At 56.2% G+C, this 18,138-nt stretch overlaps 1 protein-coding gene across 1 annotated transcript in view; it reads left to right on the forward strand.

The window, feature by feature from the left end:
- Positions 1 to 18,138, forward strand: part of RADIL (Rap associating with DIL domain) — a 57,228-nt gene that overhangs the window by 25,818 nt on the left and 13,272 nt on the right. Inside the window, 5 exon segments of the mRNA XM_021680130.1 lie at positions 8,053 to 8,132; positions 8,134 to 8,286; positions 9,902 to 10,540; positions 12,048 to 12,085; positions 17,925 to 18,085. Of these exon segments, the coding sequence (XP_021535805.1) occupies positions 8,053 to 8,132; positions 8,134 to 8,286; positions 9,902 to 10,540; positions 12,048 to 12,085; positions 17,925 to 18,085 (1,071 nt within the window).

Consider the following 18,138-nt stretch of genomic DNA (forward strand, 5'->3'; position numbering starts at 1 on the left):
GCATTGTCCCTCCCGACAGTTAGTCACTGACCCAACTGTCTTCCAACACCAAAGATCACTTTTGCCTGTTCTTGTGTTTCCCATAATAGAATCATATCATATATACCTTTTTGTGTCTGGCCTTGTTTTTGTTTTTTGTTTGTTTTTTGCTTAATATTACATCTTAAAGACTTATTTTGTTGGTTCGGGAAGAGTTCATTACTGCTGTACAATATTGCATTTTATGAATACACCTCAATTTATGTAGCTATTCTCTTGTTGACAGACACTTGGGTTTTTCCAGTTTGGTCTCAATAGGAATAATGCTGCTGGGGGTGCCTGAGTGGTCCAGTCAGTTGGGTGTCTGCCTTTGGCTCAGGTCATGATCCTGGAGTCCTGGGATCGAGCCCCATGTCAGGCTCCCTGCTCAGTGGCGAGTCTGCTTCTACCTGTGGCCCTCCCCGCTCTCATGCTCTCTCTGTCTCTCTCAAAAAAGTAAATAAAATCTTAAAAAAAAAAGTATATACCTAGGAGTGGAGTCAGTGGGCTAGTGGGTGTGTGTATGTCCAGCTGTAGGAGATGCTGCTAAACCTTTTTTTCCTAAGTGTGTGCGCCTATTTTTACTCCCACCAGCAGTGTGTAAGAGTTCTGACTGTTCCATTTTCTCTCTCATACTTGGTGCTGCCTGTCTTTTCCATTTTAGCAATTCTCACGGTTGTACAGTGCTATTGCTTTGTGGTTTTAATTTGTAAATCTGATGATTAATGAGGTTAACCACATTTTCCTATGTTAAAAAACCATTTGGGATATTCTTACTTTGCAGTATCTGTTCAAAGCCCTTGTCTACTTTTCTGTTGGGTCCTCTGCCTTTTTCATATTGATTTTGGAGACGAGTCCTTTTTGTGATGTATGTACTGCAAATATCTCCTCTTAATCTGTAGTTTGCCTCTACATTCTTCTGAAGAGAAGTTCTTAATACAATTGCTGTGCCAGTCAGGAAAGAAGAAACCACACCAGATGGGGAGGGGAATTCAGGTTCATGAACGGTCCTGTAATGTCCCGGTATGAGACCTCTTTTCCAATGCAGGAGGACAGGCTGCTTCTCTTGGCAAGTAAGGCTCAGATTGAATCAGCGGTTCAAGCTTCTCAGCGTCATTGGAGCCCACCCTCCTTTCCCTGTTCCAAGGTTTAGGGTCCCTCTTTCTCCCAATCAGTGCCTTAACTTTCACATAGGAAACTTGGTGAGGCTGTGGATTCAGTTTTCACTGTTGTTCTGTAAACCACACAGTTAAATTTTGTATCTTAATTTTAGTTTGGTGGACAAAAGAAACATTCTTTTAGGGTCCCTCTAGAAACTTTCTTGTTTCTCTGACCAATGTAAGCATCATATTTGAAGGGTTGTGCTTGTCAGTCTCTGTAACCTCCCCAGGGCACTGAGAAGCATCCGTGGGCAGTCTTCCCTTTGTGAGCAGCGCCTTCCCCCCATGTAAGAAATCTTTTTTTTTTTTTTCCCCATGTAAGAAATCTTTGTGTGCCCAGTGCCATGAGGATCTTTGCCTGTGCTCTGAATGCTTTCTTGTTTTACCTCCATGGCCAGATCTGTAATCCATCTGGAGTTAATTTTTGTGGATGGTGTGAGGTAGGGGTCATGATTCCTGTTTTTTCCATATGGAGATTCAGTTGACCCAGTATCATTCATTGAGAAGACCATCCTTTCTATGGATGTGAGATTCTGTTCCAGGACTCTCATTTCTGTTCCAGTTGTCTGTTGGTCCGCATACCAGTGCCACATTCTCTGTTACCGTAGCTTAGAAGAGGCTCTTATTTGGTAGTGCAAGTCTTCCAGCATTGTCATTGATCTCCAAGGTTACCTCACCCTTTGCATTGCCATATACGTCTTACCAGTTTGCATGCACACACATACTTGATTGTGCATGCACTCACACACACGCACACACTTGCTGAGACCCTGTCTGCAATTGCATTGCCTTGAGCTTCTGCACCAGTTTGGAGAGAACTAACACCCATACACTCCATCAACTTAGTATATACCTTTCTATTCATTAGGCCTTTAATTTCTGTCAATGGTGTCGTGCAGTTTTCGGTGTTGTGGTCTGCACATCGTTTGGTAGACTTATTCTGTAGTAGTTTTGTGTTTCTTGACATGATTATAAGTGGTGTCATTGCTTTTGCGTATCCTTTTCGCATTGTTTCTCCTGTATGAAAACATGATTGAATATGCACACTCACCATGTCTACTCACGTTGCTGATTCTAGTAATTTGTCTGTAGATCCTTTTGCAATTTCTACAAACACAGTCACAGTGTCTGCAGAATAGTTATAACTTTCTTTCTTTCTTTTCAATTCTCAGACCTTTCGTTTGTTTTTCCTGCCTTAATTGCACTCGCCAGAACCTCCAGGGCAGTGTTGAGTAGAAGTGGTCAAAGCACAGGCATCCTTGTCTTGTTCCTGATACAGGAGAGGGGGGCTCAGTGTACATTTGTTGAGACTTTTCTTTGCCAGTAGGCAGACTGCTCCCAATAAGCTAGGCTAACATATTCCCGTCCACCTGCGGTATTAAACCTTCATAGGGTTTAATGTGAGAATGAAGTGGAATTAAATGCAAAATGCCCAGAATAAGGCTGGCCATGCAGTAGATAGGTGCTCACCAAACTGTCTGTAAGTTAGTCGTTCTTTTTTGTGTATTTGGAATACAAAAAATTAACTTCGAGGACTGCTTGGTAGCAAGAACTCCATCCTGTATCTTTGCTAAGGTAGAAAAGGGCGTTCTAGTTCAAGAGGACTTGCTTGAGCCTCCCTCTGCAGCAGGTGCTGTATTTCAGCAGCGTATCCCCAGCTGGTATTAGGTATCACTTAAAAAGTGTAATTCCCCCGATTTTAGTGGAATTCCCTTACGCAGGACCATTTTGTTGCCCCATCAACAGCCAGTGGTAACCACATCCGTGAGACCTGGGCCATGGGGGTAGGCAACACAAAAGTTTCCCAGTTGTACATATTGTTTCAAACGCTCACAGTCCCGGAGGGAAGAGCAAACAGGATTCCGAGGTAAAACCTGCAGGTTAAATTTATTGTGCTGAACTTAGTGACGTTCAGGAAAGAGCTGTGTTTTTCTTTCCAGTGCTCTTCTGGAGCCAGCATCGAGCCCATGACCGGAGCTCTGGTGACAGCTACCCACTGTTTTCAAAATTAATTTTGCCACCCCTGGTATGGGCAGAGTCCTCTCCTCTCTGCCAGCAGAGGGAACATCTCACCAGCCTGTTGTGGCGGGAAGAGGGGCTTGCACGTCAAAGAGCCGTGTGGCCCAGGGTGTCGCCCTCCACCTCTTCCTTCCCTGCCTGGCTGGCTGCGTCACCCCGCCACGTCTGAGCAGGGGATGAGGACCCAGGGAGCCCTGCCCCGCAGAGCTGCACGCTGGGGGGTTTCACCCTGGGCAGGAGAGGGGCTAGCTAGAGCCAGGGGCCGGGGAGAGCAAGGCTCAGAGCTCCTTTCTGTGAACGCGTCCATTCTCTCTCTCTCTCTCTCTCTCTCTCCATCACGGTCACACCTGCAGAGTAGGAGCCCCTGCCCAATTCCCGAGTCAGAGGCAAACAGTTTGGGCCAGGCTGGGTGGACCCTGTGCACCCATCAGCACCTGTGACTGAGTGTGCCTCCTGCTGCTCCAGCATCTCCTCGAGTTCAGTCATCCTCTTAAAATGTGGAAAGAAGGGGCTCCTGCGTGGTTCAGTCGTTAAGTGTCTGCCTTCGGCTCAGGTCATGATCCCAGGGTCCTGGGATCGAGTCCCGCATCGGGTTCCCGGCTCTGCGGGAAGCCTGCTTCTCCCTCTCCCACTCCCCCACTTGTGTTCCTGCTCTTGCTAACTCTCTCTCTGTGTCAAATAAATAAATAAAAAATCTTTAAAAAAAATGTGGAAAGAAATATTTTGCTTCTGGGTCTGGTGCCTGTGTGTTTTAGCAAGTGTTAGGTGGCATGGTGGGTCCTGTGTGTGTGTCCTTGGTTGTGGACACGAGAAGGTGGGTCCCGCGTGTGTCCTTGGTTGTGGACATGACGAGGTAGGTCCCATGTGCGTCGGTTGTGAATATGGCATGGTGGGTCCCATGCGTGTCCTCGGTGGGAACACGACAAGGTGGGTCCCGTGTGTCCTTGGTTGTGAACAGGACAAGTTGGGTGCTGTGTGTGTCCTTGGTGGGAACACGACAAGGTGGGTCCCCTGTGTGTCCTCAGTGAGAACAGGGTAAGGTGGTCCCATGCGTGTGTCCTTGGTTGTGAACACGACAAGGTGGGTCCTGTGTGTGCCCTGGGGAAGCACAGAGGCCTCTCCAGGTTCTGATTATCCAGACCCCTGCTTTCACTCCTCTGCTGGGTGTGTTTCTGCTTTTCCACCAGAGCTGATATGTCAGGGTGGAGTGGGGAGCCCCATATCTGCCACCTTTCTAGGAGTTGACAAACACTTATCTAGAGAAAAGAATTGGAAATCCAAAACTCAAGTTAAATTGGTAGGTGCTCAAGTAAGTTTACCAGGTGCTTGGTGCATTTCTGTAGATAGGGCTTTGTCTGGGGACAAAGGAGGGAGAGTGGCCCAGCAGGAGTTCCTATGCCTGTCTGCTGTGTTCCAGAACTTTCTGGGTGCTTTTACAAAGTACAGATTCCTGGGTGTTCCTCAGACCTATAGAATCAGGCCAGAGCCTCTGGCCCCACTGAGCTCAGTCGCAACATGGCAGGGAAATGTGTGGGATCAGCACATCTGGCCCATGGTTGGGGGAGAGCGGTTGTGATGGGAGAGTGGGCTTATTCCGGCCTCCCAGCTTTGGAGCCCATCTCCACCCACTTCACCCTCGAGCAAGGCCTGACGCTCTTTGTCGGATGAATAGCTTCCCACCTAGGGTCCCTGTGCTGTGGAAGGTGTGGACCCTGTGGCCCTTTTATTTCATTAGAACTCCTTTGCTGAAGAGCAGTGATTCCCGGTCCAGTCCCCCCTTGTGAATGAAATCCCCATTCGGTGGGGAGAGGGGGCAGGCAGAGACTCCACCTTTAGGCTCCTGACTCCGCCACCACCTCCCCCCGCCCCCCGCGTGCCCCCAGCCCTTGCTCTCTGCTCCTTAGCCACATCACAGGTGGCCCGGGCCCTGGGGGCCAAGTGCCCTGAAAAACGCCTGTGCTGTGCAGGCCACTGGCATGTGCCATGCCTTTGAAGGTTTCTGGGGTACGTCTGGCCAGGATTCTGTCCAGCTGTGTGCCACCTGGCATCCTCCACCCAGAACGGGGAACGGTGTTTCCGAGTTTGGCAGATCTGTCCTGGTTTTGCGGGGTGCTCAGATGCATGGATCTGATGACGGCAAAGCTGAAGGAAAATCACATGTCAGCAGGGAAGGTGGCTGTCCTTATAAGCCCTCTGGAAGCCACAGATCCTCCTCTGAGCTGCTCCCTGGGCACGGGGCTGGGGTGCATGTCCGGCAGCCGTGTCAGGCGGGTCACATGCCTGGGGGAGGCCTGCAAGGTGTGTAGGATTTTTACTTTAAGAAAGTTTAAAGAAGTAAAAGTATAAAGAATAATGTAACTGACACCCATACCTTCCTCCCAGGATTGACCTAACATTTTTGTATCGTATTGATTTAGAGTTTTCTTAAATAAAACGTTGTCTGTATACAGTTACATATAAAGATGCGTTCTGGGGCATTGTGTGTGTTGTGCGAGCTATGGTCCGTTACATCACATGCGGCCCCAGACTCCGCGCCGTCCCCGCTGGGAGGCAGCCACTTCTTCCGTCTGCTGTGCGTCTTTTCTATCCGTTTTTTAAAAATAGCTTTCCACGCGCATATAGGTAACCTGTGAGCAACATGCGTGGATGTTTTCTGTGCTTTTGAAGCATGTAAACAGAGGTCTCCTTCCTTATGTGTTGTGCTCCAGGCTGCTTTCTCCACCCACCTCTGGGTGCACGCTTGACCCCGCTCTTCCCCCTGCAGCGTCTTCATCCTGTGACCACAGTTCCCACAGAGGGTCCTGTGGCCCATTCAGTGTCCTCGCATGGGTGTCCACACGTGCGTGAGGGTGCTCCTGGCTGTGCCGCGGGCAGGGTGTGCGCGGCGTCGCGTCAGGCCCGTGTCCGCGGGGCGCTGTGGGCGTTTGTGTGCAGCCGAGCCGTGCTGCCCTTGGCACGTGCCTTTGACGGTCCCTGTACCACTGGCCCGTCAGCGCTCGCTGACCGCCCCGGGACCCAGGAAGGAGACCTGGGAGCCAGACCGAGCTGCAGTATTTAAAACTCCCCCAGAGGGTCTGAGCGCGGGCAGGGTGAGAACCATTGCTTTCCACGGCGGGGTCAGAGAAGCCGGCTCTGGACACTGGGAGGGCCGTCCGCCGGGGGGCGGGGGTGGGTAGGAGCCCAATTGCAGACGGGCCCAGTTGGCGGGGAGCTCCCCTGTGTGGCTGCAGTCCAGGGGACACTGGTGTTGGTCTCAGGACTCATCCAGGGGGGCCGCTGGGCACCCCTGGGAATCTAAGAGGAAAGGACCACCTTCTCAGGCTCTGGACTTCTGGAAGGTCGTTCTGAGGTTCATCCTGTCCTATGGCTCCGTCCTAGATGGAGGGAAAGCTTTGGGGCTAGAACTTCATTCTGGACTGGTTTTTTAATGTTTCTTCTTTCAGGGATAGCCCCATGGTCACACAGGGCTGCTCCAAGTCCTGGGGTCTGTCATCCTTAAGAGTAGCATGTGGGACAGGGCATTGGGGGGGCGGGAGGCTGGCTTCCATCTGCCCCCCCAGCCCCTGCCTGCTCCCCTGCCTTCCCCCCACCCCTCCTGGCCCCGCCTGGCCCACACTTCCTCCTTCCACCTGCTCCCTCCTGCCTGCTCCCCTCCTTTCCTCCCTGTGCCTGCAGCCTCCTCCTGCCTGCTCTCCCCATCCCCGCCTGCGCCCCTGGCCCCAGCTGCTCCCTTCCCCACCCCCTGCTTCCCCGCCGTACCTCCCCCCTGCCCTAGAGTGCCAGCCGCTGGCCGGCTCTGCAGCAGGCGGGGAGCAGCGGGCGCCAGGCAGACAGCCTCGCTCTGCCGCTCCTCCGCCCGCCTGGCCTCCTGCAGACCCGGCCTCCCGCGGGCTGCGGACGAGCTGGCTTCTCCTGGAAGCGCCGGGGTCAGGTAAGGCAGCAGCCTCGCTCCGGCTAGCCGGCCTCCCTTCCTCTGGCTCTGTCCAGTCCGGGTGGAATGGCTGTAGGAAGGGAGGCTGCAGGTGGGGGGGATGGAGGCTATGTGGAGGGGGGTCGGCAGAGGGCTCAGAAAGCAAACGCAGGGTCAGCCCTGGCAGTGACGGGAGACTGGCCTCCTGGCTCCATCTGGCTTCTCGGCTTTCCGGCAGCGTCTGTTTAAAAGACCACTTCCTGGATGTATCAGACTCTTTCATGGGGGGGCACATGTGCATGCGTGTGCGTGTCTGTGTGCATGTTTGCGTGCGTGTGTGTGCGTTCTGACCTGGCCGTGGTGGGGGCGGCCGCGGGAAGGAGCAGCTGTGCTGTCCTAGACACACCACCTGGCCCAGGACCCCTTCCTCCTTGTAAATGGGGGGGCAGGGGGACTGTGCATAGTTCTCGTCTCACCTGATCTCAGCATGCACTCATGTACGTGCACACACGCGCTGTCCCCCCCCCACACCCACAGGCATGCACGCACACGCACACACACGCTCGTGGGCCGGCAGGGCTCGGGGGACAGTGCAGCGACACACAGGACCCCCTGGCACAGTGACCTGGCAGAAGTCGATGCTGCCGTGGGTTTGGCGTCTGGAGGGGAGGGGCTGTGCTGTGGTTGGGTGGGTGGGTGGGTCATGGGCTCCTGTAAGGAGCCTCGGGACACGGCCTGGCTGGGCTGCCTGCTTTTCAGGGGGAGCCCAGAGGGGCCCTGGCCTTGCCAGGATGGGGTCAAGGGTGGAGTCCTGCGCGCTTCTCCACAGCTGTTGACCAAACTGCCCGGTGTTACAAGTGGGTCCATGCGATCTGAATTCAGAAGCGCCTAGAGGTGGGCCTCAGTTAGGCTCTGACTGTTTGCCCCGTGTTGCTTCTGTTTCAGGGATCAACGCCCAAGCCCGGAGGCTGCAGCGGCACCGTGCCAAGGGAACCCCAGCCCTGGCTTCGGGGGGTGCCCGGAGCCCCCCCCCCACCCCGGCTACGCCGCACCATCAGCGAGAGCAGCCTGAGCTCGGCCACGGCCCAGGGCCCCGAGGAGCGCGGCCAGGACACCATGCGCTACTCCCTCTACGAGTCACCCCACCTGCTGCTCCTGCAAGGCTACAGCCCCCAGCACGTGAGCCTGCCCCTCCCCGAGGCCCCGCGCCCCTCCTGCCCACCGGGACCCTGCCGGGAAGTTCTCAGGCTAGAAGGCCTCCTCCTGGTGCTAGCTAAGTCAGCCCTGAGCTCCTGTGGCCAGTCGCTCTGATGATGATGAGGCTGCAGAAACGGGGTGGTGCGGACCACCGTGCAGGGCCGTCCCAGATTCTGGAGGAAGTGGAGGCTTCCCTGTGCTTTGTTTCCAGAGCACTCTCCGTCCAGGCTACAGTGGGAGGTGGGGGGGAGGGGGCTCACCCGATACCAGGTTCCTTCTCAAAGAACGGTCGGCCACTTTCCAGATGGTGCCTGGGGCCATGCCGTGCCCTGGCTTTGGGGACCCCGACACAGGTCCGCCCCCTTGTCCAGATGGTGGGTGCTGGGCGGACTCCTGCGGCACATGGCCTCGCGTGCACTGCGGGAAGCCTTGTCTGAGGAGGCCAGCACTTGCCACCACTCCTGTCGGGGCCCTTGGCTGGAGGAGCGGAGCTTCCTTCCCTGCTCACCTGTTCATGCTGACTTGCTGAGCTCCCTCGGTCGGTGCACGCCGTGCGGCGCTGCGGCTTCCGGTGCTCGGGTCTTCGCCATACCGAGCCCGGCCGGGCGCCTGCACGCCATAGGAATCGACAGGAGGCCAGCCGAGGGTTCCAGGCGAGGCTTTACCGGGGCCTATGCTCCAGCCCAAGGGCAATAGCACAAGGGCAGGCGTCCTCAGGCAGACTCTCCGTGGGGCGGTCGGGAGGGTTTCTTCAAGAACCAGGTGGGCAGAGGAGTGGAGGTGAGGGTTTTCTTGGCACTTGCGTACTCAGCGTGCTTTTCCATACATTGCATGTCTCAGTAGTGTGTTAAATCCCCACTCCTGGGTGTGCGTTTTAGCATTTCAATGAGGGAGAGGTAAGTTGAGGGCTCCCGGTGGTCACGGCGCACGCTCGGAGGCCAGCGTTGGAGTCCAAGCTGGTGAGATGGGTGTGGCCTGGATCTCACGGGTTCTGCCCAGCGCTGACTCGCTGCTTTCAGTTGACATCCTGTTTTATGCGCTCCTAAGACCTATTGCTCCAGAAATGCAGGCTCCGGAGTTTTCTCGTAGGAAGCTTTTTCTTTATGGAAGCGTCGCATCGCATTAGGGTTTTGGGAGAGGCTGGAGTCCTGTCCCTATTCTGTCTCACGAGGAGGCATCTGCCCTTGGTCAGCGGGAGCCACAGAGGAGATGCTTGCGCACGGCGTGTCACAGATCACCGGCGGGGGTGGGGGTGCTTGGCGACACTCGGCCATGCCTGTGAACCAGGGTCTGTGCGCAGCGCGGCCCTTGTCTGGCCTCTGTTGTGTCCAAGCTAGAGTCATCCCTGGGTGTCTGGTGTGCCCCCGAGGCTGCTCTGGGAAGCCTCCACCCCTGGGGACAGGGTGGGTGCCCAACGTGCGGCAGGCTGGGGGCCAGCAGCAGGTTAGGAAGGGCTCCAGGGCAGGGCTGGCCCAGGATGGCGGTCCTGGCCACGTGGCTTAGGTGACCAGAGACGGGGACACCCTTTCATTTCTTCCCACTGACGGATTTGCCCGAGGTGCTGCCCTGCCCCTGAGGCCTGGGCTTTGCGTTTCAGGACAGCCTGGTGTACCTGCTGAACCGGGAGCAGCACACGGTGGGCCAGAGGACCCCTTCCAGCAAGCCCAGCGTCAGCCTCTCGGCCCCTGACATCCTGCCCTTGCACTGCACCATCCGCAGGCACCAGCCCCCAGGCCCAGAGCAGGCGGGGAGCGGGCTGGTCCTGGAGCCCATCCCCGGGGCGCCCGTCTCCGTCAACTTCTCGGAGGTGGGGGGCCGGGCGGTGGTGCTGCGCCATGGGGACCTGCTCTCCCTTGGCCTCTACTACCTGCTGCTGTTCAAGGACCCGGTGCAGGCCCAGCCCCTGCCTGCCCAGGCCCTGGCCCGACTAAGCGCCGTGCCGCGGGGCTGCAGGATGTGCGGCGCCGCGCTCCGGGCCCGGGGCGCCTCCACCTCTGGCTCCACGCGGGCCGCCCTGCCGCGGCCGAGGCTGCTGCGCCTGGAGTTCGAGCCCGAAGTGGAGGATGCACTGCTGCAGCGCATCCTGACCCTGATCGAGCCTGGCGGTGATGACCACAAGCTGGCGCCCGCCTTCCTCCTCTGCCTCTGCGTCCAGCACTCGGCCACCCACCTGGAGCCCGGCTCGTTTGGGCAGCTCCTGCTCAAGATAGCTAAGGCGATCCGAGAGACGGTCTGGGTCAGTCACCGGGATGCCGGGCGCTGTGGCGGGGGGCGTGGGGGGGGGCTGTGGCCACCTGGTGGGGGAGGTCAGGAGTCCCTCCTCTCCGAGGGCCTGCCTGCCCTGCCTATGCACACCCAGGGAGCCCGGGGTGTCCTCTGTGGCACTGTATCCTCGAGCGGTCGGCCGTGGCATCGGCAGCTCTGGTCCCGTGTCCCTCCCCAAGGCCCAGCCTAGCCGTGACATGGCCTGGAGCCCCGTGCTTTCTGCCAGGAGCAGGTTGGGCTTCTGCCAGCCCTCGGTGTGGAGCCCTCGTCAGCTCGGCGGTGGGGGCACAGGACTGGCTGACTTCTGTACGTGGAGACCCTTTCCTCCGTCGGGGTCTCTAGAGCACGGCACCACGCGTGCTTGGGCCTTGCTGCGGGGCCCGCCTGCGCGCTGTCCGGTGTCGGCTAGTGCCGCTGGGCTCCACCCAGCACACCAGCGGCTCCCCCCCCCCCCCGGAAATGGCTCCGGGCACTGCCAGGCATCCCCTGGGGACGTGAGGATTGATGTTGGGACTGTCCTGGTGTGGTCACTTTCCTCGTGTGGTCTGTGCACCGGCCAGGTGAAGTCCATGCCATGCGGAGCCTGGCCACACCGGGGCCCGCGGTGACTGTCTACATAGACCACCGTCCCATCCTAAGTCTGCCTTGGGCCAGACACTTCCTAGTGAGTCAGATGCTGTGATGCAGGTGCTGTACCCCACGTCCCAGCTGGGGAAACCGAGGCTTGTCGGGGTGAACAAGCTCATCCAAGGTCTGGAGCTCAGAAATAGAGGAGTCTGGATCCGGGCCATCCCCTGCGTGCTTCCCCACATGCTTCCCCCTGTGCTGTTCATGAGCTTCAGCCCTGGTCTGTCGAGAGCCCCAGATGTTTCATTTGTCTGTCTGTTGGGCATCAAGTGCTCTCTGTCCTATTCACTAGGGGAAGATCCTAGAACAAGTAACGGAGGCAGCCACTGGGGCTCTGCTTAGCCAGATAACAACCTGCTACTAAAGCAAGAACCATTTCTTGATTAAAAGAGACGGAAAATGTTGGCTAAGCCTGCGTCCTGCCAGGATGTTTAACTGTACTTGTAAATACGCAAGCACACATCCATGTACTCATTGTCCCGGCGGCTGATGTTGGAAAGCGTATGTTTGAAGCTTAACCGTATGAGTGTTAGTCGAGACTTCGTTCTGGTGTTTGTAAAATGTTTGACCTGCTTTACTATTTCTTAACACGCCGGGGGTTATGTCAGCGAGCTGGGTGTAAATCGTGTCTGTTGCCGGAAGTATGCAGGTCATATTCAGGAACGGAACGGAAAATTATCCTTCCCAGCCTCGCTTCGCGTAAACAGCCCGCACGGTACAGGATGTCTGCAACAACAGTGCCGTGGTTTTTATGTGGATGGTGTCCTGTGGATTTAGTGGTGTTCCCATTGAGTATATCCTGTGGTATCCTGTTTTTTCTCATGTTTGCTTTTTTGTCTTTATAATTGTAGGAGAAAACCAAAGAACTGGCAGAGAAGCAGGCGCAGCTGTAAGTATGGCCCCCCTTAGGCCCCTAGTTCCCTGGGAGACCACCTCCCCATGGGGCCAAGACCCCGGGGGACCCCCCCCAGACGCCTCTGGGGTCAGCTCTGGGCTTCTGTCACGCTGTCCTTCTGTCTCCGAGTGGCTGTTTCCATTTCTGTGCTTGGCCCCCTGGGAAGCGTTGGGTTTGGGGAGTTTTTCCAGGGTGCCCATGAGCCTCGTCCTGCCTTCGTTTCCCCTAATGATTGTGCTAAAGCGAACCTGCCTCTTTGGGAGAATGTACGACTCCCGACTTTGAGCTAGGGCAGTCCATATCCGTTCGCCCACGTCCGTTTTCATAGAAAGCACCGTTGACGCTGTCACACCACTGCTGGGACTTGGGAAGCTGTTTGGCATTAACCAGAAAGACGTGCCCATGCCGCCACCAAGAAGTGCAGTCCCGAGGGGGCCCCGCGGAGAGACGCCGGCACACGGGGTGGGGGGCAGGCGGCGTGCTCTTAAGTCCTTGTCCGTAAGCGCAGGTCAGAACAACCCACATGCCCCGTGGCAGCGTGCCAAGTATTTGTGCAGTGGACACTTGGCGACAGTGAGCACGATCACACTGTGTGCTTCGTCCACGTGGCAGAATCTGAGAACAATGCCGAGCAGACAAAGCACCCGGCAGAGCGCCCACGATATGACCGAGTGTGCATGTGGGTGAAGCCCACAGCTCAGCTGCCCCACTTCTGGAATGTGCGTGTGTGGTAGCACCCAAGATGCCATGGTCAGGGGGTGGTCCCTGCCCGTCGCCGTTGGCGGGGGGGCCACGCAGGACATTACATCGCGGCTGGGTCCATGGTCTGCTCGGCTCCTGTGTCTGCTGCTGGTTTCTGGAAGCATGCTGTCACCACATGCGCGTATGTGTCCTCCGTGCTCCCGCACGGGGTAAGGAGGACTCGTCACTGCCCCCCTTCGCCGGCAGGGATGGAAGCCTGGGTCAGGAGCAGCGTAGATTTGCAGTCACCCAGCTGTCCCGCCCGGGCTGGAAGTTGAGTGCACAATTCTTGCCCCTCACAAGTGCGTGCTCTCTGGCTCCTGTTGACGTCAGGAAGTCAGAGTGGCATCTGGGGAAGGGTTTGCTGATGAGTGATGTGCTTCCGAGGCACGAGGCGGCAGGGGGAGGCTGAGGCTCTGCCGCCCGGCTCACCAGGGCAGAGCTTAGTGTAGACCAGGCCCCTCGGAGGGTGGTGGACGGCCTGCCCGAGGTGGGAGAACAGCACGGGCCTTGGCCTGCTAGGTTTTCCGTGTGAGGGGGCTAGCCTTGGGGGCCCAGGGGCAGCTGTGACTGCCTCACCCCCGCCCCCCCCCCCCAGCTTGGGGGACAGCGGGCTTCCAGGGCTTTCTTGGGGCCTGGAGGGGATGGAGCTGAGGTTTTAGGAGTTCACGCAGGCCTCGCCCCAAGTACCTCCTCCTCCTAAGTGCCTGCTCACCGGGGAAACCGAGGCCTTCCCCCCAGCAGCTCCTGCCTGGTCTGTGTTCTAGAACTTGTGTCGTTAGGGCCTAAAAACAATCCTGGGTCCATCCCCAGGGAATGCTCCCTTTCTCTTCTTTTTAAAACAATTTTTGAATCACTTCCAACGTGGAAAAGCACAGACTATGTCGATCACCCAAGAATCCACACCCGAACTTCACATTATGAACATCGCGCCCCGCAGGCTTCGGATCCTCTTGTGCTGTGCTTCTTGTCAAATTGCGGTCGGCTGGTGCCTTTCACCGCGTGCTTTTTGTGCATCTGTGATCCTCACACCTTTCCCCAGAGTCCGTGAGTGCGGGCGCTGTGCAAGCAGGTCTTCTGATCCACGGCCCAGTCCCTGGGGTTAAGCCCTTCGTGGCTCCTGATTGTTGTAGCATACTGATTTTTGTGGGCATTTTAATTAGCATTTCCTCATCTGAATTCATACGTCAAATTCATCCAGGATTTTTTTCCCCATTGTCCTGGTCTGACTTTAATAGCAAGGTTCACAGAAGCTGAACTGGGCCGCCTGGTCTGTTACTGGTTCCCTGTGTCAGGTTGTTTGAGGCGAGGTCTCAGGCGGCCCCTGGGTTGGCCCGTCCCATTTCTTCAGTGATTATTGGTGTATCTGGTTTTCAGCCTCTGCTTGTGTTGATTTCGGTGACTTCTGCTTTCATTCTCGAAGTTACTGGAATAAAATTGTTCCTTATTTTCTCTTGGGACTGTTTTCCTCTCTCATGTATTTAGTTCCTGTTGGGTTTATATCTTTCCTCTTACCTTCCTTTGATTTGTCTTCTCAGGGATTTCTCTGTTGTCATCTGTTTAAAAGGACCAATATTGTTGTTTCTGCTTACTTTTTCTTTGATTTCTGATCCATCAACCTCTTTATTATTTCCTTATTCTTGCATAATTTCTATTTTAACTTGATTAAATTGATTCATGAGTTATTTTAAACATCTTTTGGACTTCTTAAAATTTAGTTTTTATTAGCAAAATGCATTCGATTTTGTTTTCGGTAATAATTTCTCTCCCGTATGCTTCCCAAATAGATTTTAAAAAATTTGTATCAGAGCAGTCATTGATTTGATTTGATTTATTTTTATTTATTTTATTGTGATAAAAAAACACAACATGAGAACCACCCTTTTATTTTTTTTATTTTTCTTAAATTTTATTATTTGACAGAGAGAGAGAGAGAGAGTGCACAAGCAGGGGAGGGGCAGAGGGAGAGGGAGAAGCAGGTTCCCTGCTGAGTAGGGAGCCCGATGCGGGGCTCGATCCCAGGACCCTGAGATCATGACCTGAGTCAAAGGCAGATGCTTAACCGCCTGAGCCACCCAGGTGCCCAAAGAACCACCTTTTTAAATTTTGAAGTGTATATTAGCAATTTCCTGTCTCTCCCTCCCCAGCCCGGCCCCCTGGCTGCCACCGTTCTGCCCTCCGAGGCCATGAGTTGGACTTAGATATCTCAGTGGCATCATGTGATATTTTTCCTTCTGTGATTGGCTTATTTCGCTTAGCATAACATCTTCAGGGTTCATTCGTATCATAGCATATTGTAGGATTTCCTTGATTTTTAAAGGCTGAATAACATTCCATTGTATTATATACCAGATTTTTTTTATCCTTTCCGCCATCCATGGACATTTAGTGTGACTGCACATCTTCTGTATCGTGAAGAGTGCGGCATGGAACGTGTAGGGCCCGAATATCTCCTGGAGATTTCAATTCCTTTGGGTAAATACCCAGATGTGGAATTGCTGGGTCATATGGTAGTGCTGTTTGTGATTTTTTGAGGCGTGTCCATCCTGTTTTCCACCGCGGCTGCACCCTTTTGCATCCCCCCCAGCAGGGCACAAGGGTTTCCGATTTCTCCACACCCTCGCCGACACTTGTCATCTCTTGTCGTTTTGATGATGGCCATTCTAACAGGTGTGAGGTGAGCGCTCATCGTGGTTTTGGTTTGCGTTTACCTGATGGTTAGTGATGCTGAGCACCTTTTCACGAGCCTGTTGGCCATCTGGAGGTCTTCTTTGGAAAAATGTCTCTTCAGGTGTTTAACCCGTTCTTTAGTCAGGTTGTTAGTTTTTTTGCTTTTGAGTTATAGGAGTTCCTTATAGATTTTGGAAATTAGCCCCCTCTCGGATGGATGGTTTGCAGATACTTCTCCCGCTCTGTAGATCGTTTTTTCACTCAGTTGATGGCTTCCTCTGCCGTGCAGGAGCTTGGCTGTGTGAGGTCATCCCACTTGTCTGGTTTTGGAAGTCCTGTCCACGGAATCGTTGCTTCCACTCGCACTCGCCTGGAGGGACGGGGCGGACCCCGCCGCCGCTGGCCCGCGCGCTGCCGTGTGTGGCTGTCTCAGCCTGCGCGCCCGGCGCGGACCTCGCTGCGAGTCGACACCGGAACTCCAGCTGGCAACACCTGGTGGTTTATTTGTCAGGAGAGGCCGGTCTGTCCCTTTGAGTTCTGGGTAAAATCGAGAAGGGCAGTGGATGTTGAAAACACAGTGGAATTAGGCCCCGAAGAGCCAGATTAATCCCTTCTTACTGACATGCACCTCTTCACGCCTGCGAGCGCACACGCGTGTGGGGCACGGGGGCGCCGGGGACGGGTTTGGAGCGGCACTCGGGGCTCTGGAAGGCGAGCGGGGGGCGGCGGCAGACCCACCTAGCCGTGAGAACAAGGAGACCCGGCCGGAGGCCAGCTCCTTCCCTCGCTTGCGGGAGCAGGGCGCACAGAGAGGTCACGCTGTGGTGACGGGGGTGAAGTTACGTCAACGAGAACAACGAAAGCGCAGGCACAAGAGGAACGTGTGAATCGGAGCCTGAGGTCCCCGCCTCGGGGACGACGCTGCCTCACAAGCCCGCCACCCCTATGGCCCCCATGGCTTTTCCCGTGGGCCTCTTTCCCCGCGACCCTGGCTGTGACCATCACGAATGACAGGGAGTCCCTGACTATTGTGGCGCCCACCAGGCAAGACGAAGGGCCCTGTGCCCTTGCCGGTCCCGGGGACAGTGCTGTCCTCGCAGATGCCCTGCCGCCGCCTGGCCTGCCCCTCACGATCCGCCAACAGCGACGCTGCTCGGGCAGGAGGTCCCTGGGACCGCTGGACAGCCAGCCCGGTGTCCCCCTCGGACAAACCTGAGTCACGTCTGGGTGGTGTGATCATGACGGCACCGGAGACCGCGTCCCGGCCGCTGCAGCCGCCGGGCTCAGGGGCATCCTCAGGGGCCGCGACAGTGCGGCCCGTTGACCTGCCTCCGCTGAGCGGGTATGACGAGATGGGGGATCGTGCCTAAAAGACCTGCCGTTGATGCTTGAAATTGCGGAATTCCCAGAGCTGAGCACAGCCTCGTCACATCCACCCCAGACTTCTGGAGAGGTGGCTCAGGACGGTGCCGGGAGCTCACGGGCACGAGGTCCTGCGTCCCAGGGGCTGGTGCACGGGAGACCAGAGGCGAGGAGAGGGGGCCGGGGTGGGTCTGGGCTTGGCCGGAGCCTGCTGGACGCTGGAGGTGGATGGCCCTGACGTCGCCATTGTCCCCTAGATAGGGAGCACGGAGCCTCAAGGTGTTGGCCTGGGAGGGAGGAGGGCCTCTGGAGGACCTCCTGGCGAGCTGGCCGCCCCTCAGGCTCGTAACCAGGATCAGAGGGACGGGAAGGTACCAGCCCCGGGCCTGGCGCCTGGTGGCTTTCTGATTTAACGAGCTGCAGCGACAGGTTCAGCCCTGGTGGGGGAGTCCGTGTGGACAGCGTGTGCGGGTGGTGCCAGGTCCATCTCAGGGGCAGCCTCTGGTTTTCTAACGGTGAACCCTAAGTCTTCCAGTGCCACGCTCTGATTGCTGTCTGGTCCGCTGACACTCGAAACCACCTTCCTGCTACGGTCACCTAGTTCTTAGCTAATCTTGCCTGTGTGCCTCCCACAACTGTTTGTTTGCTGTTTGGTTTTTCCGTTAATTACGTTAACGTAAATAACATACGGACTCTCCTGCTCCTAGTTCCGCGGGCCGGGGCCGCTCCCTCCCGGGGCGCACACACATTTGCACACGCTCTCCTCCGCGCTCCTTCCTTAGTTACCCCAGTCCCAGAGGGAAGATGTGAGAACAGTCTACGAGAGCCCTTTACCAAGGGCTGTGGGCCCTGGCAGTCCTTCCTGTGCCTCATGGAGGGCACGTGCTTCCGGCCTGTCGTGTCCCACGGCTTGTCTGTGTACCCCCCTTCCCAGCCTGGCCTCGGTGGGGTTGGTGGTGTCCCATATGGTGTCCCATTGGAACGTCCTCATGTGCCAAGTGCTGCATCCGGCCTCCCGGGGGACCGTCCCGGAGTAACTCTGGGTCCTCTGTCTTGGCAGCCAGGAGCCCATCTCCCTGGCCAGCTTCCCCATGGCCGGCCTGGTTCCAGACCTGCAGCACATCCTCTTCTGGATGTCTAACTCGGTGGAGCTCCTGTACTTCATCCAGCAGAAGTGCCCACTCTACATGCAGAGCTTGGAGGGGGAGCTGGACGTCACAGGTACCACGGGCAGCCGCTCCCGGGCGGGGCAGCGGGCCGTCCCCTCGCCGTCC

The sequence above is a fragment of the Neomonachus schauinslandi genome, chromosome 5 (assembly GCF_002201575.2).
Source record: "Neomonachus schauinslandi chromosome 5, ASM220157v2, whole genome shotgun sequence".
NCBI lineage: Eukaryota > Metazoa > Chordata > Mammalia > Carnivora > Phocidae > Neomonachus > Neomonachus schauinslandi.